The sequence below is a fragment of the Sesamum indicum genome, linkage group LG14 (genome assembly GCF_000512975.1).
Source record: "Sesamum indicum cultivar Zhongzhi No. 13 linkage group LG14, S_indicum_v1.0, whole genome shotgun sequence".
NCBI classification, from domain to species: domain Eukaryota; kingdom Viridiplantae; phylum Streptophyta; class Magnoliopsida; order Lamiales; family Pedaliaceae; genus Sesamum; species Sesamum indicum.
The window spans coordinates 2,076,993-2,100,106 of NC_026158.1; the positions used below are offsets into that span (position 1 = coordinate 2,076,993).

The following is a 23,114-nucleotide window of genomic DNA, read 5'->3' on the forward strand; positions in this document are numbered from 1 at the left end:
TAGCCCGCATTAGCAAATTTGGAAGCGCAAGTCCCGTACCATGATAATAATATTTCAAAACACTATCTAATAACAGGCGTTGGAACTCCAAAGATTTCTTGAAATCTGCAAGCCTGCTGGACCACATCTTCTCTTGCACCTTCTTCCCCTCTTTAGTGCTCTAGGTGCTGATGGAGGCTATTGGTCTCATATCTCAGATGGGCTAGGCTCGCCTCGTATGTACACTCCTTTTCCTGTGCATTCTTCTCCAGCTCCTCCAGTTTCTGTTGAGCCTCCTCCGTAGTTGGCCCACTTTGCTCTAGCCAGTTGACAATCCCCTATCTAGCAAAGCTATCTACCAAGCAGGTCAAATATATGTTATTTTACTCTCACAAATTAAATATCGTTTACCTTACTAATGTGTGAAGCTAGCAAAGTTATGGCTTGGGGACGAGGCATAGTATTCACAAAAGCCTTATTTAGAGGAAAAAGTTCCCCTTTAAGAAATCAGCAGCTCGGCTATTTTCACCCTCTTCATGCTGCTCAATTTTTCCTTCTTCACTTTAACCGTAGCAGGGAGGTGTTTCAACTCGCGCAGCAAGCTTGAGAGCTAGGGGAGCTAGAAGAATTGTTGATCCCTTAGCTCACTTGGAGGGCATAGGGAGAGGATCAGCTTGGCATTTTCCCTTCAGATCCCCAATGGAAGCTGAACTAGCTGGGGTAGAAGGCAGACTTTTCGCCAATGGGCGTTTGGTATAAGAACCTGCTTCAAGGAACTTTCCCTCTCTTAGAGCTTTGTCCTGCAGCAAGTGGTTGAACATGTTGACTCCAAATGAAAAATACAAGTATACCTACACATTACATACAGTAACTAAAAACTTGCAGGATCAAATGCGAATAAACAAAACATACTAAGCATTATACCACAGGACGACCTCTTTAAGACTCAGAACATAACGGAAATGAAGGGTTGGATGAACTAACTAGCGAGGATCGTATTGAAAGGCATTTAAGCAATCTAGTAGAAGCTTGAAAGGAGCAGGGCGATTGCAGACTAAATACCTAGGAAGTTAAGGGGCAACATAAACCCATATAATAGGAAAACGCTAGAGAGTGGGAGACGATATGAAGAAATAATGGTGCTTCCACTCTTTGATGGTGGTATCAAAAGAAAAGAATTGGCTATCCTCATAGAGGTGAAATAAAACAAGTCCAGCTAGCACTACATGATTCGCCCGGCTAACAACACGAATAGGAAATGAAAAATTCTTTCTCCTTTTTTGTTTTTTTCTCTTATTTTTGCAAACTATCTTACCTACTCAACAGTCCAACTTTATGGTTGGCACTCCTGGAGTAGGGGGGAGTGATGATGCCCCTTAAAATACGTGGATAGAACCCATAAGCAAGGGACAATAACCCAACTAGTTATGAGCCAAACTGGCTGCTCTAGTTTCTTCTTGTAGAAGGATTCAACATTGCTCAAGAAGCCTAGCGAGATTCGTTCTACTGATGAGCATGAAAGATCTACCTACTCCAACAATCTAACTCTACGATTTGCACTCCTGGAGTGGGGGGGGGGAGGGAGTGATGATGCCCTCTAAACCTTTCATGGACTAAGCCCATAAGCAAGATAAATCAACCTAGTTGGCCATCAGCAGGGAGGTAGGGCCCATAGGCTTACCTCCTACTTTACTGAACCGGCAAGCCTAAGAAACAAACTCATTCCAGTCGGATGCGTCTTCATATAGCTGAACGAACACGTTATATAGCTTGCAAGCACATCAGGAAATATCATCCTAAAATATCTTCAAGTGGGCCTAGTAGATTGATGGAAAATAAGCTATGATGAGTAATGGATTCCCGCATTTTTAGACAGACATGGCAAAACTCAGTCAACTTGATGTATTTCAGTCAAATCAAGTCCAAATCCTACACGGTTTATTTGGTTAATTAGTTGACTCAAAGGGCTTTCAAACGACATGCCTATAAATAGAGGTTTTGTACAGTCATTTGGTAACATCATTCCTCATTCTCAAACTTTCACTTCTTCTCCTCATTTATCTCTCAATTTTAGACCATTTTGAACCTATGTTTTGCACTCAACATGAACATATACACTTTATCACTTCTCTACACCATTATTTTTACTTTAATTCAAGTTCCATTTACTCTTTTTTAGTAAAACTGTTACTGACTCAAGTATCGGAGTACTAACCTTCATTTAGCAGGGTCAGTCTCCATTGAACTTAGAATTTTTCTTGAAAATCTTTCATCTTGTGGATTTAACAAAAATCCGGTATGGAGCAATTAAAAAAACTCATGTAAATATCTAAAAAGCCTAAAGTATGTATTAACAAGTAAAAGGACTGTAACACCATCTAGAGGGTCAAAATGTAAATTAATATGCAAAATGGCCAAAATATCTCCAAAGCATTAAGAACAACAAATAAGCATGCAAATTTACCAAAATATCCACAAAGATTTCCAAAAATCCATACAAAAAGTGAATTGACTACCTTTAATTTCTTCTTAGCATCACTTAATTATATTTTTAATTTTAAATGGGTACATATCAATAATATATTAATGTCAAGTATGATAAAAGATTCCAACCATAATAATGTGAAACTCGATATCGTATATCAAAATTTCAATTGGGTTCTATTTTACATTTTAACAAAAAGTTAAACGTCCAAACAAAATGAAAATTCATCTCCTTTAGCACAAATCTAAGGCAAGTTAGTATGATCCGACCCATAAACCTGCATTAGAAGCCCTTGATGTTAGGCCGTACAAACTGTAGATCTGACTATGATTTAAGCTCAGATTAATGCAAAATTACAATAAATGACAAATTTTTTTTTTTATTAAACATACCTAATATCTCGAAAAAAATATTTGATAAAAAATTCACTAATTTCATGATTTTTTTTATAATTTTTTGAATTAGTATAACTCCATACGCTAATTTACAAATTTCATGATTTGGAAAAGATGTTACAAGATAAGAAAAATAATATGGACAAATTATACATAACTTATGAAGGAAAATTATAATTTTGAGATAAAGCCTTCAAGTAACTAAGATTAGCGCCCTGATTCTTCCTCTTAATTTGTTGTCCACGCACTTGAAAGACTATTCTTGGATAACACACGCAATTTCTCCTATTTTTCTGGATGAAAATTCCAAATTATTATAAAATTTGACTTTGATTCTTTCTCCTATTTTCATGGATGAAATTTCCAAATTATTATAAAATTTGACTTTGAAATCAAAGAAGTCGAATGTTACCTTGAAAAATATATATGTAGAACCCTTCTAATTGTAGTAAATGATCCAATCAGAAATTTAAAACTCGAAAACTTGAGTGTGTACTTGTACTTATTTTTTGAGCTCTGATAATCCCATTAAAATAAATGTAATGTTATTGTTCGACATGAAAATGTGATAGAAGATTTTCCTCTAAATAGGTTTGTGTAGAAATAGTGGAAACGTGTATATATAATTGCATGGACGATGAAATGAATCACTCTCAAACTTTCATGAACACTGCATTTTTTCACAATCTAATGAGCCTCAAGACCCTTGTGATCCCTATCAAAAGGCTTGAGCAAGCCATATGTTACAGCCATTGCAAACCACCCTCCAACCAGAACTCGAACGACAGATACCCTGACTGGTGAACCACCGAAACGGGCTCCCATTGCCCCGAATACGGCCAGTGCTATAGAGGCCACAACTACTATACCCACAACTCTGAGTTTCTTCACAGAAAACGCCATTGCGGACAGTAGGGGAATGAGCGATCCACATAGAAACGATAGCCCAGATGCTCCTGCAGCTTTGTATGGATTCGGCAGCGTTGCTTCCATGTTATTATCCGGCCTCGAGCCCTGTCTATCTTGTGCTATGACTTTCATGAAAGGCGACTGATGTGGAGAGAAAATCTGCTCGAATTTGGGCTGTGATGACTCAACATAACCGTTGATGGCAGAGTCACTGTCAGCCAGTGTGGCTCCTTGAGGCTGCTTGTTGGAAATCTGAGATCTCGGATTGCATTTGTCGATGGTTGTCTGTTCGATGTCTCTCTGAGCAGAGACGGAGACAAATTCTCCAGCAGCCATGCTGCAGGCACCGGCAAGAGCTCCGGCTAGGCCGGAGACAATCATGAGCCACTGATCCTCTTTAGCAGCCCCGACCCCAAGCATCAGGGATGTAGTGGAAACCAACCCATCGTTCGCTCCAAGAATGGCAGCTCTCAGCCACTGAGCCCGTTGTATCAGGTTAACCCTTTCATCCTCACAGTCTGCAACAGAGAGCTCGATTTCAGCACGAGATTGAGTAGAAGTAGTCATAAAATCTGAGAATATAAGGAAGTGTGGATTTCAATGGAAGACACGCTCACTGCTCGTGGAAGCAATATATAATTAGAGAGGATATTGACATTGATCAGCATCTTAGGAGCTACCAAGATTCTTCATAGGTGGCGTCGATGGACATAGACTACAGAAAAGTCAAAATGTATCAATGAAGATTCGGGTAAGGAGAAAAATGAGAGGAAAATCTTGAACAAAAATAGCAACATAAAGATTCCTGTTCCTCAATCAGATAGGTAACCAATGTTGATGGGAGATTAATCCAGTTTACGGGGCTTCCGATATGCGGCTGTGTCGTTTGGTTAATTAGACTAATGCTGCGAGGCACCAAAAACGTTGGAAACCAAGCAAGTCGACTTCACACAAAGAAATCATACAAAAAGACGCCACTATTTCATGTATTTTGCTAAAGTTCACCTACAGTATGGGACAAAAAGCAGAAACAATTCGCCAACAATACTTTCCCCTGTGTTCTGTTGCAGAAAACTAGATGCTTCTGCCTTTAGAACAAACACAAGCATAAAAGATCCCAGAAAAGGCATCTACGAATAGAAACAAAGAACTATAGAATGGATCACTGATGGCAATTTGCAATACATCCTCGATGCTTCATGAAAGAACACTTTATCCTGCTAATATGTGAATACATTAGACTGTAATACATGTTGGAGTCTGGAACCTGCCCCAATCAGGCCCAACAACTGTGAACCCAACTCCAATCTCAAGTGTTAAGTTACAACGCAACATTTTATCGTAATCTCACAAAAAGTTGTCCAAGCAAAAATCGATATTGAGCAACAATGAACATAGGAGTCAAACCACGTAATCTTGTGCTTTGCAATTACCTTCTTTTCATATTTTCTGCATAACTTGACAGTATGACTGAATTGAATTCATAACAATAGAATGGGCGGATAGACGGGCAATCACATTAATTGATACTCTCAAATGGATGAAATGAGAGATAAAATCGACATAGTAATATGCTCGATTGTTGCATCCTCCAGAAAGTTCCACTATTAGTGCCAAGAATCTCCCGGAGATTTTGTACCCCAAACTATTGAGTGAAACTGGAATTACAGTGGTAACCAAGCATTACAGTGTCATGGGGACAATTGCAGATCATTCTCTTTTCATCAGTTCTTGAGGCTGAAGCTTATGGGAAGTCCTCAATATGAATTAAGGAATTAAAAAGAGAAGTTGGATTGTAATTTACAATGAAGCACTTATATAACCATGTCAGCACGACAAAAATGGCATGTAGGAGAACTACTTTGGCTGCATTGACTTGACTATGTACTATGGACGCAAAGCATACTAGAAAGAAGGAGGACCCTAGAGATATCCATCCCTCCGATCTTGTTCCTCAGCCTCTTTATTAGCAACTTGCACGGATTTGAACCAAAGAAAAGCCTGGGTTTGGACAAAAGCAAGTGAAAATACGAGTTAAATACAGCAGTTAATTGTCTCATTGTCCAATAGCATACAACTAGAGAACCTGACGGAGGTTATCAAATATCAAAACATTTGGTATTAAAGCACCACTAACAAGCTAGTTTTCAGAAACTTCCGTTCATAAATTGGATCATGTATGGAAGAACACAATGGAGAATCATAATCTTTTTTGTTTCCAAGCTAAACATAAGGCGAATATGTTCACATGCATAACCAGGCTAGACAGTGATTTGTCTCATTTTCTCCTAATGCTGGACTATGAATGAGAATTTTCATCCTAACCTTTATGTTAACACAAGTGAGAAAAACTAATTTTTCAACTTTCACTTTTCTTTCCATTCTCTTTCATATGTCCTATAAACTTATAACTATTGAGAGTGAAGAAATTTGACACAATGTAAATAATGCACCCCAAAGTTTTCTTTTAGTCCAAAATGATCAATATGTAGAATCAGAACAAGTGATCGCTGGGATACGTGCAAGAACATCCGCTTTGCATTTTAAAGAGAGGCTCATCCAAGATGAGAACTTGATGAATTACACGAGACAAATAACAACGATAAGCTTAGAATCTCTTAAGTTGGAAAATCAAGACCCCAATTACTACTAGATCATCATCACCATCAAGTGTATTATCTCATATCATCTATCATATATAACTAGCCAATAAAGGAGAGGTAAAGAAAAACAACAATGAGAAAGAAACAACTTACAGAAGAAGGGATGCCGGTGAATGCAAAGAACCCGAGCAACGGAGCATAAAACACACTATCTGAGTTCAAAACTCCAAAAACAGGCCTTTGATTCACATACTCAAAGATAGAACCAATCTGCATAAACAATCAAAACCCTTGAAAAATTCAGTAACCTCTCAACACATAGTTAGCTCAAAATTCCAGCAATTGGCCCAGAATAACTTCAGAGAATCACCCAAGAAAATAACTGCACCATAACTAAATTCATTGCAAAAAAAATTAAACAAAAGAAAAAAACCACAAAACCTCAAAAGAAATTATAAATAACAAAGACAATAATTGCTGCAGAAAAATCCATTACCGCGGCTATGGCAGTGATAGCAGATGCAAGCAAGTAAACAAAGAACGGAACCTCAAAGCCAGAGGAAGAATCTTTCTGGGCGTCCTGACGGGCCCATGGTGGAAGCTCATCAGAACCGGGCCTAGCCCATGAAGGAACTGAAGGGTCTTCGCCATTATCATCATCATCATCTTGTTTAGACTTGCTTCGATTTGTAGCAGAGCCCTCAGTCGCAGCAACCACTCTCAGCTTCCGCGGGCAAAATGACTTGAAATTCTGGCTGCTGGGATAAGCCCTTATTGCCTTGAGCAGCAGCCGAGAAAGAGGTGAGGAACTTTGTCGCCATGGATTGAATACTGTTGTTGACATACGGACAGGTGCAAGAGTAGAAGCTAATGCGGCCATGGCAGTCTGCGTTGAGGAGAGACAGAGAAAATTGTTTTTAGATTTTTTCCATTTGGCGGAAATGATTCGGGGTATGGCTATGAGTACTTCATGGTTCAGATTCACCCACAATAATCTTGAGCTCCAATTTTCAATGCTTTTCTCGAAAATTATAATACCAATAGTGTTTGGATCGGGAAAAATTAATTATAATTTTAAAAAATTATTATTTTATTTTATAATTCATTTATGTCAATCAAATTTGATGTAAAAAAAATGAATCTAACAAGGTATAGTAGGAAGTGGGACTCCAATAAGATCAATATACTTTTAGGCCTTGTTTATTAAAGTAAATTGGCAGGATATCAATTCGAGTCTTCTGCTGTTCTGCTTTTAAACTGCCAACTTTTCTCATAGGTCTTTGAAGGAAAATGTCCATTATGTCCAGAATCCTCATAAATTTGCATTCAAGTTTACTGACAGCATTTGAATGTGTTTTTGGTAAGAACATGACTCTCTTGAGTTCCATTTTGAATTTCTTTCGTTCTAAGGTGAGGAAACTATGGCTCTGTTAGCTGGAACGCCTATTTATTTCTTATGATTTCAAGTACCGTTTTTGTTTTTGTTCCGTCCTTAGACAAAGTTTTGCTCATCATAGTTTCCTCCATCTTCCTCATTTTGCTCCGGACAAGATCAGCAGGAGGTGTTTTCTGAAGTCCAACAATTGGGTGCTTAGCTTAAAGGATAGGGTAATGATGCACATCTTCTTAAGTTTTTACCAGCTATACCTCTTGCGCCGGCTCTTTGTTCTATTATCTTGGGTTGTAGCGTTAAACTTCTTGTTTCTTTTAGTTATATTTTCTATTGGGCTTCTCTTCGCACCCACAGTTCGATACATTGTTTTACGTTAAATTAAAAGATAACTATATAATTGCATTTTCAAAGTATACAACATTTTTCAATATTAAAAAGATTTACAATCCATCTTTCTTATCCTGAAACTTTACCTTATGAGTTTTCTTTTATTTTTGGGATCGATGAATTAAATTATAACATTATAAACTCCGAATATAGCTAGTTATAAATGCTTACTAGATGCCAAAATTCAAAATAAGGCAAATCCCACAAGTTTTCCTCATCATCGAAGCTTATTATGAAATTCATATAGCACCATATTATAAAAACGTGAAAAATGCAAGCAACCCCTTGTGATTATGAAAAAATAAATAGTGATTTATTTTTTTGTATTTTTTAAAATATAATAATTTATCTTTTATGATTTTTAAAATGAAGCAATTTACTGGGAGGTAAATTGCTTTATTTTAAAAAGTACAGGGGATAAATTGCTATATTTTTTCATAGGGGCATAATGTGGTCATTTTCAATATCATAGGGGGATAAATTGCTATTCACCCTATAAAAACAAAAGATGAACAAGAAAGAAAAAAATTAAAATGAATTTAATATTCATAATAAACTGTATTTAATTTTCAACATGCTTTGTAGATAACGTAAGAAATAAAACCGTTATATCAAATATAAAATTCAAAACCACTGTTGCCACGTGAACGATTCATTATCAATACTATTATAAAAGAACACTGTTTTATCGTATATATTTTTAATACCTCAATTATCCTTTAATTTATTTTTTTCATTAAAAAAAATAATTGACTAAAATAGTAATTATAATATTTTTTTAATAATTATATAGTTATATTTTTTTTTCTCTTAACCCGCTACTCCATGATTCTCTGTTTTTTACTCACACAGTTTCATATTTTTAATAAATTCTCGCAGTTGTTTTCATTCTCACATATTTTAATAATTTCTCTTCATCTAACATTGATATTTTTTATATTTCATGGTACCGTATGCAACAACAACTAGTATATAAAAAATAATTAAATTTACACCTCTAAATTATGGTCTATTTACACAAAACCATTCCCGTCTTTTTGATAATTACACAATATCGATCAAAAACGTCGTCATAATTTACACAAGTCATCCATACTTTTTATAAAATTATACATATGCTCTATAAAAGTATCAACATCATTACACAAACTACTCCAATTTTTTGAATCGTGAATAATTTATGTAATTATTAAAAAAAAAATAGATATAATTCGTATAAACAGAGCACATGTCATAGATACAAATGTAATTATCTATATATTATTATGAAGTAAAGAGAAAGCGATAAAGTGAGAAAGTGAGAATGGAGACTTTCTCTTTTAGTTTTTAGTTTAAAATCTTATACATTTCTTTTTCTAAAAGAAAATTAAAGGCTTTCTCTTGCATAGCAATTTACCTTCATGTGATATTGAAAATGAGCACATTACCACACTATGAAAAAAATATAGCAATTTACCCTCCTATACTTTTTAAAATGAAGCAATTTACCTTTAGGGAGATAAATTGCTTCATTTCAAAAATCATAGGGGAATAAATTATTGTATTTTAAAAAATATATGGAGGTAAATCACTATTTATTTTTTCATAAAAGGATAATTTACTTATTTGCGATATCACAAGAGGATTGTTTCTTTTTTTTTTTTTTCTAAAAAAAAATTAAAGGCTTTCTCGTACATGACATGGGGTCCATGTTACTTTTAATCTTTTGGTCATTTCATCATTGATAGGGAGAAATTAGAATGAATTATTGATGTCGTACAATAATGCTAAAACTAGTGAATGCGCCACCCGACAGAGAGATGAAACATTTTCACCCATTCACGCACTTCAACGTGCATTATATATAAAGCGCACATATTAATATATAGGGATAATTATATTTTTCTCCACTCAAAGATTTGATGTAATTAAAAATTATTTTTTATGATTTGAAAAATTATATTTAGTACTCTTGATATTTGTTTCATCTAACAAATAAAAATCTCATTTAGTCAAAACTAATCAAATTTACTAATATTAACAAAAGAGATTGAATAAAACTTGATATTTACCATCGATTGATTTATTACTGACTTATTGCAGGTCAAATACTTTTTTCCAAACGAATTGTCCTTATGACGGTGAAGATATAATTCATCACATGCATTAACGTATGACGACGTACGGGGGTATCTTAGTCATAAAAATACTTATTTGACTTGTTATTAATTAATTAAGTCAATCGGAGGTAGATATAGATTTTTTTTTTCAATTTATTTGTTAACATCAACAAATTCGGTAAATTTTGACTAACGGAGGGACTTATTTGTTGAACGAAAACAAACTTCAGAAGTATTAGATGTAATTTCCCAAACCACAGAAAATCTACGTGTGATTACACCAAATCTCAGAAGAGGAGAGTGTAATTATCCCTAATATATACCTTCTAATGTTTATTTAGAGGGTGTTTTTGAAAACATATTATTATAAGATGTTTGAAATTTATAAATTATTTGGTAAGGATTTTATAAAAGTCTATAAGATCTCTAGTTATCTTAGTGACTACAATAACACTCCCTATTTAAAGGCAAAATTTCCGCAAACACTCCTTGAAAAATACTATAATAACATCACTTAGAGGGTACTGTAAATTTATAAAAGATAGGAGGTATTTGTGCAATTACTTTGACCTGATCTCAGGGTGTCTCGACATAAATTACTGATATCTATTTTTATGGTTTCGGATTTTAATAGTCGGATGTTTTTTCCATTCAATATGAAGAGCTTATTATGTCTAACGCCATAAAATTTTATAGCCCTTGATATTTTATCTATCCAAACACTTTAAACGCTTATTTTTAGAATAAAAATCAATGTTTTTAAACTTTTAAACATCTTAATCTTACAAAATGTTTGAAATAAACACAGCCAATTAAACACCCTCTTAAATCAATATTTCCATCTTTTTTTATGTGTTTAATTAATAAATAAAGCACATCTACCGGTAATACCAGAAGTAAAACAACTTGATAAACAAATTCACAGTTCTTCCTCCACCACATTCAAATAATTATAAAAAAAAAAATAGTAATTTATCCCCTATATTTTTTAAAAGGGTGAATAGCAATTTATCTGCCATGTGATATTAAAAATGAGCATATTATCCCTTTATGAAAAAAATATAACAATTTACTCCCCTGTACTTTTTAAAATGAAGCAATTTACCTCCTTATACAGAGAGGTAAATTACTTTATTTTAAAAATCATAAAGGGGTAAATTAATTTTAAAAAATATAGAGAGGTAAATCGCCATTTGTTTTTTCATAAGGGGATAATTTGCTCATTTGCGATATTAAAAGGGGATTGCTTATATTTTTTTCTTTTTTAAAATGAAGAATTTACCTTCATTTAGAAAAACACAAGAAGTAAATTGCTGCATTTTTTAAAAATATAGGGTAATAAATTATTATTTTTTTTGTATATGAATAATTTGCTAATTTACGATACGAAGGATTGCTTGTATTTTTTCTTCAAATAATCTATAAAACAAAGCACTGGTTAATTATTGGTTCACTTTTACTTTGTGAAAGCAAATATGCGTACACAGGAAAAGCGCTTTTCACTTCCATTAATATTGCTGAACTTTCTTTCTTTCGTGAACTGTCTTCCTTGTGTTTTTTTTCCTCATGAATGCAATAGAAGCAGGCCTGTAATTTTCAATTTCGGCGACTCCAACTCAGATACCGGTGGGTTCGTGGCCGTGGTGAGGATGGAGTACGGCTAGCTATCCCTACGTCGCGCCTTCTCCGGCTGCCGACGGGTCGAACGAGCGGTTGGCGTCTTGTCATCGACTTTCTCTGTAAGTTGAGCTCAATAACGAAGTCTAACTCTTTGGTATTAGTAATCTATGTTTTTCATTATGATATTGAGATCGTAACATAGATAATTGAATTGGAAGTTGGAAGTAGAAAATTGTGATGAATATTAATTAATTATGACTGCATAATTATTATTGACCCGTTGTTTTTGTAGGCTAAACCTAATAGTTATTTACAACTAAAAATTGGACAAAATTTGCCCTTTTTTTTTTTTTTTTTTCTTTTTCTCTGAAAAATGCTTCATACGTATAAATATCTTGGTGACATTCATAGAATAAATGGAAAGTATTATTTTTAGTCCGCTAAGTATACCTAATTTTAATTTTAGTTCGATAATTATGTCCCATTTTATTTAGGATCAATAATTTTGAAATTGCTTACTTTTAGTCCTCTGACAGATTTTCGGAGAATTTTACCCCTATAAGTGCATATGGGCTAAAACTGCATTTCAAAAGTTGCATAGGAGTAAAATTGTCCGAAAATCTGCCAAAGGACTGAAAGTAAGCAATTTTGTAAGTTACTGGACCTAAACAAAAATAGACATAATTATCGAACTAAAATTCAAATTAGGCATATTTAGCGAACTAAAATAATACTTTTCCCTAGAATAAATTATAGTTTTATCTATAGGGGTGGTAATTTCAGTCCTTTAAAAATTTAATTCAGCAATTAAATGTTGTAATTTAAAATAATTGGCACATGAAGTACAAAATCCCCCAAATTGCAAATATTACAAAATTTGAGGCTTGGGTAAGGCTCAAATGCCAAATTTTAGTTAGATTTTAATTTATGTGCCCAATTCTTGAAATTCCAGTACTTAATTGACAAATTGAATTTCAGTAAGAATGATTTATCAAAATTGTTTTCATATTATCCCACAGGTGAATATCATCGATACCCATTACTTGAGTCCGTATTTGAATGCGTTGGAGTAGGCCCATCAATCTACGGGTATGGCTCTACTCGGACTTAGACTCAATAAATACCCGTGATAATTTTTTTATACCCTATTCATAGCCTATCTTATAAAAGATCATTAGAGTCTTACCCAAATTATACTGAGAAAATTGGATAGAGATTGGTAAGACCCATTAAATTTTCTTTTCTGCGATATATTTAAAAAAAAATAAAAGTTCTCATATTTTAAATTTACATTGAAGCCAAATATATGTATTTTATTATATTAACTTATTAGTGGACTTTCATGACTCGTTGGTCGATAAAATAAAACTAATTACTTAAATTTTATTAGGTGCAAATTGGATTATTAGTGAAATTTAAATAATGAACTTGATTTTAGCAACGAGGGACCTATATTGATAAAATTTTAAATAAGAATTTTAAACTTATCCAAATAATAGACCGGTAATATTAATTGATTATGAAATCGAGATAAGTTCCAAATAAGATTGAAGACATATGAATTGATGAAAATAAATGAAATTAAGTGTGATGTATCTAACTTTCATTTGGATCTCTCAAGCATCATTTGGATTTGCATTTGCATTCAATTTTGATTTGATGAATCTTTAATAATTTGAGTTCAAATAAATTTTATTTATTCAATATATTACTCAAATTTAACTAAATTAATTTTCGTTCGAATTGTTTTATTTCCTAAATGTTAAGTTATGTTTTGCTTAATTTGATCATAAAACTAATTTGAGTAATTATGGAATTAATATAAAAATCTCTAGCATATTTGGTCAAAATTTTAATACATAGTTAATATAAAAAAAATATAATGAAATGATAATATACTATATGATGTCCTTAAATATTAAATAAATTTTAGTCCATTGATTTAATAAAAGTTTACAAATTTAATAATTTTAAATTAATGGACGAATGAATATTTTTGGGCACTAGCACTAGACTATACCAATGTCTATGGGTATTTTAGGGTACTAAGTCATTATCCATACTCATAGGTATCTTAGGTTATTAGACCCAACCTATACTCATTCATTAAATTTCATAGATTTAGGATAGGGTAGGGTCTTTTACCCATTTGGTAGGGTATGGATATAAGTATGAAAGTTATTTTTTGAATATGGATAGAAAAATATCCTACCCATTGAGAAACCTATGTTAGAGCCTGATTTAACAAAGTGGGGCTAATTTTGCGGTAGCTGGTGTTACAACCCTACCAAAAATATATTCAGTTCATTCTGAGTATTCAAATTCTTCAATTCGAACATTAGGGTTCTAGAAAATGTAGAATTAAGGACTAAGAGGGTGTTGGCGTGAATTGATAAGCTCTTTAAAACATCTGAAAAGATGTTTAAATGCTTATAAGGAAGAACATTAGTTTTGATACCTAAACTATACGGCTTCTTTAGTGTTGGTACCCAAGTTTAAAAAGTTCAGTTTTAGTACCTCAATTTTCAAAAAATGATCAGGGGTGATACTTCGATTGGATTTTAGCAGGAGTTATGATAATTTTACCCCTTTGAGACTTTAAAAGGTTCTTTTTAGTCCATTTGTTATTTTATATACGGGCAAAAGAATATTTTAGCACATTAACTTTGTCCTAGTTTAATTTTGGTCAACTAACTTTGGCAATTTTAGTTCGAGTCTATTAAATTTTAATTTTGCATAAATTTGATTCTTCAGCTAATTTATGACCATTTTACTCTTCTAGCAAAAAATTAACCCTAGTCCACTACATGCTCCAAGTTAGTCCCAACATGTTTTTGAAATAAATTAAGCCCTCATAAATTTATACCTTGTTTTGACCGTCTTGTTCTCGGGTATTTTCAGTCCTCAATTTTACGGAATTCCTCAAACCACACTACCGCAGCCGATGGTTCGGAGGTACTTGACTTCTTCAACAATAAATAATATAGCCCTATTCCGTTTCCAACCTTTGGGCGTAGAAGACACTCCAATATAATCCCAATAAGAAATCAATGGATATTTTTTATTAGGGATGTTTTTAAGCTCGTATGGACGTTTTTCCCAATCGAATAATGAAAGAATGGAATTTATGGAGATTTTTCAGTAGCCAATTTGTGAGGAGTTGGTTGGGGCTCCTTTGGGAAGAATATTTTGAATATAAATGAATTTGCTTGAGAGAAGAATATATCCTTATAGAATTGCTGAGTTTTAAGTGGATCTTCATAAATCCTATTATGATTTTGATCAAGGACCATATTTACCATCTGAACTGGATCATCTTGAGTTTGTTCATTGATCCATTCGTCTTCCATTACACAATCAAGATGGAAATCAGTTTTTCAATATATGATGAAATTGGTGAATTAGATTGAGAACTAACTGGTATTGCAGTAGAAGTACCTGCTACATTTTTGTAGGTTTGGGTAAGTTTGGAAGGGGCAAGAAGAATTGGTTTTCCTAATTGGGTAAACCTATTTGTATTTTGTGTGGCAGTTTGTGGTAGTGGTATCTTTGAAGCTAATTGGGTGAGATTTTGTGTTTTTGGTTGAATTGAAGGGGATAAAACCCGTAATGATTTTGAATTTTAAGGACTTTGAGGTTTCAAATTATGGAAATTTTGAGGATTTTGGGGTTTCAATTGAATTTTCACTAGTGTTAGAGAAGGATATTCCAATTTAAGAATTTGTGCAGAGGGTTAAAGGGCTTACCTTTAGCTTGGATTTTTCAGTTGATTTTGACATCCCTGTAAATTCTCTTCTCAAATAGTTAGGAATATAATTGTGAGTCCCCTTTATGTATTCAATATCAAAATAAAAAACAGATAATAAAGCTTGCCATATAGCAAAGATTTGTTTTGAAACAAAATTTTTAACATCTTTTGTAAGTATATCCTTTGTAGCTCTACAATCAGTTTTTAAATTTTTTTTTGATTTAATAAATCATCTTGAAACTTGAAAATGCATAAGATAATAGATAGTATTTTCTTTTTTATTTGTAGGATAATTTTGCTCAGTCATAGTTCTTCAAACTTCAGAATAATATTTTACTATCATTTCTTTTCTTTCAATAATTTGACTGAGGATACCACCATATCCTAATTCAAACGCATCAGTTTAAACAATTTTTATGTAGTGGGATGACATATGCTTAAACAAGGAATTTCTTTATTTTTTTATTTTAATTTTTTCACTAAATTTGTATGAGTTTGGGTCCAAGGAGGTGGTGGAGTTTTTAATGTATCATACAACGGTTTACATATTTGTGTAAGGTTTGGATAGAAATCTGAGACATAAGTTAGGCTTTCTAGAAATCTTTGTAATTGTGTCTTATCTAAATGATCTGAAATTTTTTTTCCAAAATTTAAAGATCTCTGAATTGGGACAATAGTTCCTTGATGAATTTGATATACTAAAAATATTACATTGATTTGAAAAAAAATTATTTTAGAAGCTGATACAAAAAACAGTTCAAGACTATGGACATACGTTAATTTATATACCTATGAAAATAGAGTCTTTGAGTCAAAGGTGGACGAGGTCCTTAAGATTCTTCACAATCAACAAGGACCTTATAGATCTGAGGCAGAAATTACAGATCTGTAGAGAAACCAAAGGGAAAGCCCTGAGACATCAAAATCTAGACAAGACCGATTCAGGGGCGCCCTTGGGACAATACCTTTTCTATATCAGAAGGGGAAGGCCACGGAGGTTCCAAAATCGAAGTCTAGAGAAGATCTGATCATCGCATCTATCAGATTTATAAAATAATGGATGTAACAAGAGCAGATATATTAGATCTACAAGAATTGGCAGAGTCATTTTTCCAAACTCGGGATTGTGGACATAGTTAATATCCAAACCAATGAAATCACTACAGCACTACCACCACTGGAGGGAAGCACATGTTCCAATGATCCTCCACAGGATCATCCGGTGAGAGAAAATGCAGATTTCCACACTAATGCCACCCAACGTTCGTGGAAACTAGGGCTAAAAGAAAATCCAGGAAGAAATCCAAGAAGAGTGGCTGAAAATACACCTTCAGCGAGGACCCTGCTCCAGCCCTTGCATCCATATGGAGCTATACTGAATCTGGACGTTATCGATTTTTGAAACTCCGAGAAGTTGATAGATAAATGGGTTGCAGCCATCAAGATAGCAACAAGTACCTTAGAACTCAATATATAAAATTTCATAAAATTGGTGGAGTTAAGTTTGGAGAGTTTTGTGAAGATCGGATGGGATAATACCCCAGAAGATACCAAAGCTAGTATCCTTGTTGGAGATTTAAAAGGAGCGATAGCAGACCTGCTAGGAAGGCTTATCAAGATACACTTCAGCGGAGATTGTTACTTCGGAGGAAGTAGAGCTGAAAAGGCTAAAGAATACACATAAGCTCTCTTCAACCCTGAACTAAGAAGTATTTGCGCAGTAGATGAATATATATATTGGTTTCAAAAGTACTTCTTCCAGAGTGGAGTAGCAACAGAAGTAGCAGCTTCAATGTTCTTTGCAAAACTATGCAGTCCATGGAAGGAAATGTTGATCAGTCATACAAAGTACCTAAAGGATATCTAGATTCAGTTGCGAGGAGAATGTCTTTCCTTAAAGAAAAACTGAAGGATTGGTTCTATCAAGCATCCATCCAGAAAAACATGAAAAGACTGAGAGGTAAAATTAAACGAACTTTTCTGTGTCGCGATAACATGATTTTCTGACTATTATAGGAGAATCCAGTGAACCAAGGATAAGGAGGAAGCAAAATAGTGACCCCTATCCTAGGAGTTCAAGAAGAACCTTCCCGACGAAGATTGTGGTGGTCCAAGTCAAAAGCTAGATCATATAAATCTGGGCAAAAACCAAGACCAACCAGGGCTTCATCCCAAGGATCTAGACAAACAGATGCAAGATCCACCGAAAGAACCCCTACAAAAAGAACTTTCAGACGGGCTCATCCCGAGTCAATGAAAGTTTCAAAGACTGCAATTGCTGGACCTACGGAGTAAGAGGACAATTATCTCCCGACTGCCCATAGAAACATGGTGAATTTGAGAAAATTCAAGCAACAGATGATATTTTAGATGCAGTATACTATGGCGATTTGGTACCCATCTACCAATTCGAAGATCTTCCATCAGACGAAAGTGTCTATGAGGAGGAAATGGAGACTAGTTCGGATGGATCTTCAATCGAGTCAGAATAATTAAAACGAGGGTGATAGGCTTCAAACTTTCGATATTCTTTTCCAGAATGACGGTTTCAAACAAAATGATCGAAAGAATCATGAGACAAGATTCTAACCTCAACCCATACGATGAATTTAGGATTGGAGTAATTGAGAAAGTCCAAAACCAGATAGAACTGGACAAAAGGAAGCATCACATAATCTACAAAGTAAGTTCAGGTGAGTTTGCTATACATATGGAACATACGGGTAATGTGATGGAACTGAAACTAATTCCTAAAGGCGAGATTATTGAAGAATTAAGTAAGATTAAAAAAGAAGTAGTTGTTACTATGAAATGGATCCACATAGGAACTATTGAAATAGTAATAAGAAGCAACTTTTAAAGAAGGAATTGAGTCAGAAATACATTTATTTATAATGGATAAAAGAATTAATAACCTAAGAGATGGTTGTCTTGGAACAATGATAGGTCATTTGTATGAAGAAAAATTAATGTTCGACATTCATCATAGGATTGCATACAACCTAACAGACCAAGATTTCAGTAGAGTCTTAACCCTTCATCAAGATATAAAAAAAAAAGATCTAATGAAAGAAGGTAACAGACCATTTTCTATAACTTATAGAAGTGCATATGCCATTTCCAATACACATCATTCATATTTGTTTCTTAGGAAAGAGTATAATGAGATTCCTAGAATTTTCAAGGAATTTGCTAAGGTAATAACACCAGATCGAATAAGGATACCTAGAATAGGTGGTTTTGATATCATCATAGAAGATCACCCAGTTTTAGATAGAACACTTAGTTCCAGAACTGAGTTTAGTAGCAGGATGTCCTGTTCGGAAGATAGGATTACAGGCTTTAAAGGAAAAGAGAAAGAGTTATTAAAAGCTTTAACTTCTCAAGATATTAAGGTAGATAACGTAAAACTTAGATGCTCTGAAGGATGGAAAGAAATACAGGTCATATTTGACATCACTAACAAAGATAATTTTTTCCCTTGTGATGACTTATATCATTTGCAACAACCTGTTGTTCGTAGATATAAAGGCATGTTAGAAATAACAGGCCATGAAATTTTAGTTGCAGGTTTTGTAGAATGAGAAAATAGGAGTATGACTTTGAGGTTAAGTTTTCTCGTAGATCATAAATCATGGGGAAGAAAAGGTAACGGCATGGAATTTAGTCTTGATGGTGTTAACATAAAGATTAAATGATGAGCCCCTTCTCTATATACATATCTGTTGGTATGTTATATGATCAATATAAGATAGAGTATTTTGCAGCTTATATTAATTCAGGATTAGGAATTTTCATGGCAAAATTTAGAGTTTTCGCTAAGGAAGCAAGGGAAACCTTACCCGTTATTGCAGGAACAGAGATTTTTCACAAAAAATCCTATACTCAATAAGAGAATATGAGAAGCCAATACATGAGGAGGAGCATTTGGATCACCCTGGTTTAAGGTAAAAACACCTCCTATTTACTTTCATGATACATGTGCTGATATCTTGCTAGGTAACAATTTTATTCAAATATTTGCAAGATATATGCAGGATAATCAAAGGAATATGTTTATGTTTACTACTAACTGTGGTAGTGAGTTTCAGGTGTTGAGAAAAGAAAGGGCATTTAACAGGATAATGCCTATAAATTTTCGCAGCAAACGTGGTGATTATGATGCCAGATTAACTCATCCAAAAATGCAGGATAAGAGAAAATTTGATAAGGGTCTTTTGTCTTTTAGGGAAAAGGGACTCATGAATAGTGATAGTATCTATAAGGAATCCGAGGATAAAATTAGAAACCTTAAGGAAGCACTACTGGAAATGAAATCCCTAGATATCAGTGAGGAAGCAGGCTTTTCTTGAGAATGTCAAGAGGCTCATCCAGAGGAACTTCAGTGAAAATCCTTTGGTATGGTGGTATAGGAACAAGATCGAAGCTACTCTGAAGGTCAAGAAAGAATGCAAGTACGAGTACGTTAGATACAAACCTATCAAGATGAACATGGATGACAAGAGAGATATGCAGATGATTATCAAAGAGTATATCAGTCTTGGACTCATCAAGCCTGGAATCTATACCTACAACAGCCCTGGATTTCTGGTTAAAAACCATAGTGGGATACAAAGAGGTAAACCTAGGTAGGTAATTAACTATCAAGGTATGAATAAAGTATTAGACTTTGATGGTTATTACGTTCCTAGTAGGTAACAGTTAATTAATTACGTTAAAGGAGCAAAAGTGTTTTTTAAATTCGATTGCAAATCTGATTTTTATGAGATTAAGATGGAGAGTGAATCAAAGAACTTTACTGAATTCTCCATACCACAGGGACAATATATCTGGAATGTGCTTTCAATGGGTTTAGCCAATGCACCCCAGATATTTCAAAGAAAAATGAATAATCTTTTTAAAGATTATTTCGAATTCATGTTTGTATATATTAACGACATACTGATTGCATCTAAGAATATGAAAGAACATATTAAACATCTTGAAATATTTTCTGATGCATGCCATAAAGAAGTTTAGTACTTCCTGAAAAGAAAGCTTTTATTGCTGTCAATAAAATTGACTTTCTATGAGATCTTATTGACGAAATAGGAATTGAGTTACAGGACCATATTGTGGAGAAAATTCGCAATTTTCCAGATGTACTTAAGGATAAGAAGCATTTGCAGAGTTTCTTGGGAGTTGTTAATTTTGCAGGTACCTTCATTAAGGATCTTGCAAGATACAGGAAGAATTTCCGACCATTTCTAAAAGAAACAAAAAGTTCAAAGTAGAAATGAGAAGAAATTCACACAAAAAGGGTTCGTGAGCTGAAACAGGTTTGCAGTAACCTGCCAAAACTTGCTATACCACAGGATGGGGATGAATTGGTAGTCTATACAAATGCCAATTACTATAGGTGGGCAACAGTGCTCATGAATAAGACAACTACAGGGGAAGAACCTTGTAGATATATAGGAGGGTTGTTCTCAGAACAACAAGCAAAAGTTTGGCACATTAACAAGAAAGAATTCTTTGCGGTTTGGAAGGCTTTTAAGAAATGACCTTTATTTTACGTGCTAAATAATTTACTTTAAATGTTGATAATACTAATGTTAGGGCTTTCTTAAAAATAAATTAGAATCAAAGATAGAGAAAGCTCGTATTATCAAATGCCTAGCTAAATACCAATATTATTTTTATAATATTGTCATTATAAAGTCTCATGAAAATATTCTTGCAGATTTCCTGAAGAGATGGAAGCATCTGAAGCAAACTCCATCATGCTGAGGCTCAAACACCTCGAGGAAAACCTAGAGGAACTTGATAGGAAGTTTGGATAGCTACCGATTAATGCCCAAGTTGCCGGACAAATCCAAAGTACTGATCTAGACACAGTCTAGGTCACCATAAGGATTTTCTTATTAGCATCCACATCACTATGGAACGACTTACGAGAACCAATTCGGAATGCATCACTTTTAGGGATGACTAACGAGTTGAGGGAACATGACCTTAAATATGCCTTTAGAGTATAGAGCTCTAGACCTGTAGCATCGGATTCGAGTGCCGATTGCACGAGGCAATCACCATGACTCTGGTGAAACGACAACAATTGAGTCACAGGAAGTGCAAACTCTTGGAGATTCAAGTCAACCCAGCACCTCTAGGGTTAAAGAGGGGGAGATTAGCCTTAGGCCAATGACAAACACTTCTAATGTTAATACTAACGAATTGATATTTTCTTCTGCTTAGCAGCACTATCAGCACATATGGGAAAAATTAATTTCTCATAAAGGAGTGAACCCAGGCAAGACCATTATTGAAACATCCAGAAAATATAATAGGGTCTAGATGTTAAAAGGGTCGAAACAAGAGGATGTCCGAGAATGGTATGATTTTAGAGCTCTTGCTTCAGTTCATACTATGTCACCAAGTTTTCTGGAAATTTCAAAACTTCCAGAATAAATTAGTGGGGCGGTCTTTGATTCGTGGCAAAACAACCCCCACCTAAGGAGAGGCGATGTTCTCGAGATAAAATTCATATCAGTAGATCCAGAAACTACAGGAAAGGGGTCTCATCCAACATTCCATTTTATGAAGTTGCAAAGGCTAGATATGGTGGCTTTCAACAAAGATCAAAGTTGCTTTAGAAGAAGCTCCCCTTGTACCAGCCATTAGTGAAAACAGTATCTCTACCAGAAGAGCTTGGGGATTACGGGTCTGTCTCATGGAGATGGATAAAGTCAAGTATCCATTCAAAATTTTCTCCAACAATGTGAATGGATCGTTCCAGTTAAATTCTATGACGGAAGAAAGTACTGAGTTCGTAGAAAGCTTATTTGAAAAGAAGAGGATGTTAATCTGGAAAAGTAAGTTGCCGAGGACCGAAGCAACAAGAATGAAGACTTGCAACATGTTGCATGTTGGGCATTGACATAACTATTTATGCCCTTGCTCTGAAAAACAAGAGACGTCCCTATTCGGGACAAAAAATCGGGTCACACAAAATAAACCCGAAGCACATAAGGACAAAGGAAAAACAAAATTTTTTACAAAAATAAGTAAAAATTGAAGAATGTAAAAGATCAAGGATAAGACTGTCGGTAAAAAAGGACAAAGGCCAACAGTCAACAAAGCAAGAAAGCCAGCTGGAAATCACATGGCCGACAAGCCATTATGACCAACAACAGGAAAGGTCGCAGCAATGATGAACGCAGTGACATCACTTGAAAGAGATAAGATGATGACGAATGCAATGAATTCATCAAAAAATAAGTTTGGAATCCGAATTTGAAGTCCACGGACGCCTATAAATAAAGATGCAATGAGGTAGATGGGGATTGTAAGAAAACCTTCTCCAACTCTTCAAAGCATTAGAATTTTGAGTCTTTTCAATCTTTTGTAGTGTTTTAATCTTTTAGTTTATGGGGGTTTCCCCAACAAGTCAAGTCCTCTATAATATGAGAGGCTAAACAGTTGTCTCCTCCAATAGAGGAATAATATCTATGTAATAT

General features: G+C 34.3%; 2 protein-coding genes and 1 long non-coding RNA gene across 5 annotated transcripts in view; 1 reads left to right on the forward strand and 2 right to left on the reverse strand.

The window, feature by feature from the left end:
• Positions 3,447–5,316, reverse strand: LOC105177045 (vacuolar iron transporter homolog 2-like). 2 transcript variants are annotated; one of them, XM_020698720.1, is made up of 2 exons: positions 5,202–5,316; positions 3,447–4,483 (listed from the first exon to the last, which is right to left on the reverse strand). In XM_020698720.1, exon 2 carries the CDS (start codon positions 4,333–4,335, stop codon positions 3,547–3,549), a length of 789 nt encoding a protein of 262 aa, XP_020554379.1. In that variant the 5' UTR covers positions 4,336–4,483; positions 5,202–5,316; the 3' UTR covers positions 3,447–3,546. The 2 variants fall into 2 exon arrangements, with proteins under 2 accessions (XP_020554379.1, XP_020554380.1); XM_020698721.1 differs by lacking the exon at positions 5,202–5,316 and having other exon boundaries at positions 3,447–4,286; positions 4,386–4,811.
• LOC105176795 lies at positions 5,348–7,388 on the reverse strand. Its single transcript, XM_011099704.2, has 3 exons — positions 6,868–7,388; positions 6,525–6,641; positions 5,348–5,769 (listed from the first exon to the last, which is right to left on the reverse strand). Exons 1-3 carry the CDS (start codon positions 7,249–7,251, stop codon positions 5,692–5,694), a joined length of 579 nt encoding a protein of 192 aa, XP_011098006.1. The 5' UTR covers positions 7,252–7,388; the 3' UTR covers positions 5,348–5,691.
• LOC110013104 overlaps positions 11,725–23,114 on the forward strand; it is a 30,370-nt gene continuing 18,980 nt past the window's right edge. For both annotated transcript variants that reach the window (XR_002288247.1, XR_002288248.1), the window contains exons 1-3: positions 11,725–11,989; positions 12,890–12,959; positions 19,473–19,565. This is a non-coding gene — a long non-coding RNA (uncharacterized LOC110013104). The remainder of the gene's footprint in view (positions 11,990–12,889; positions 12,960–19,472; positions 19,566–23,114) is intronic.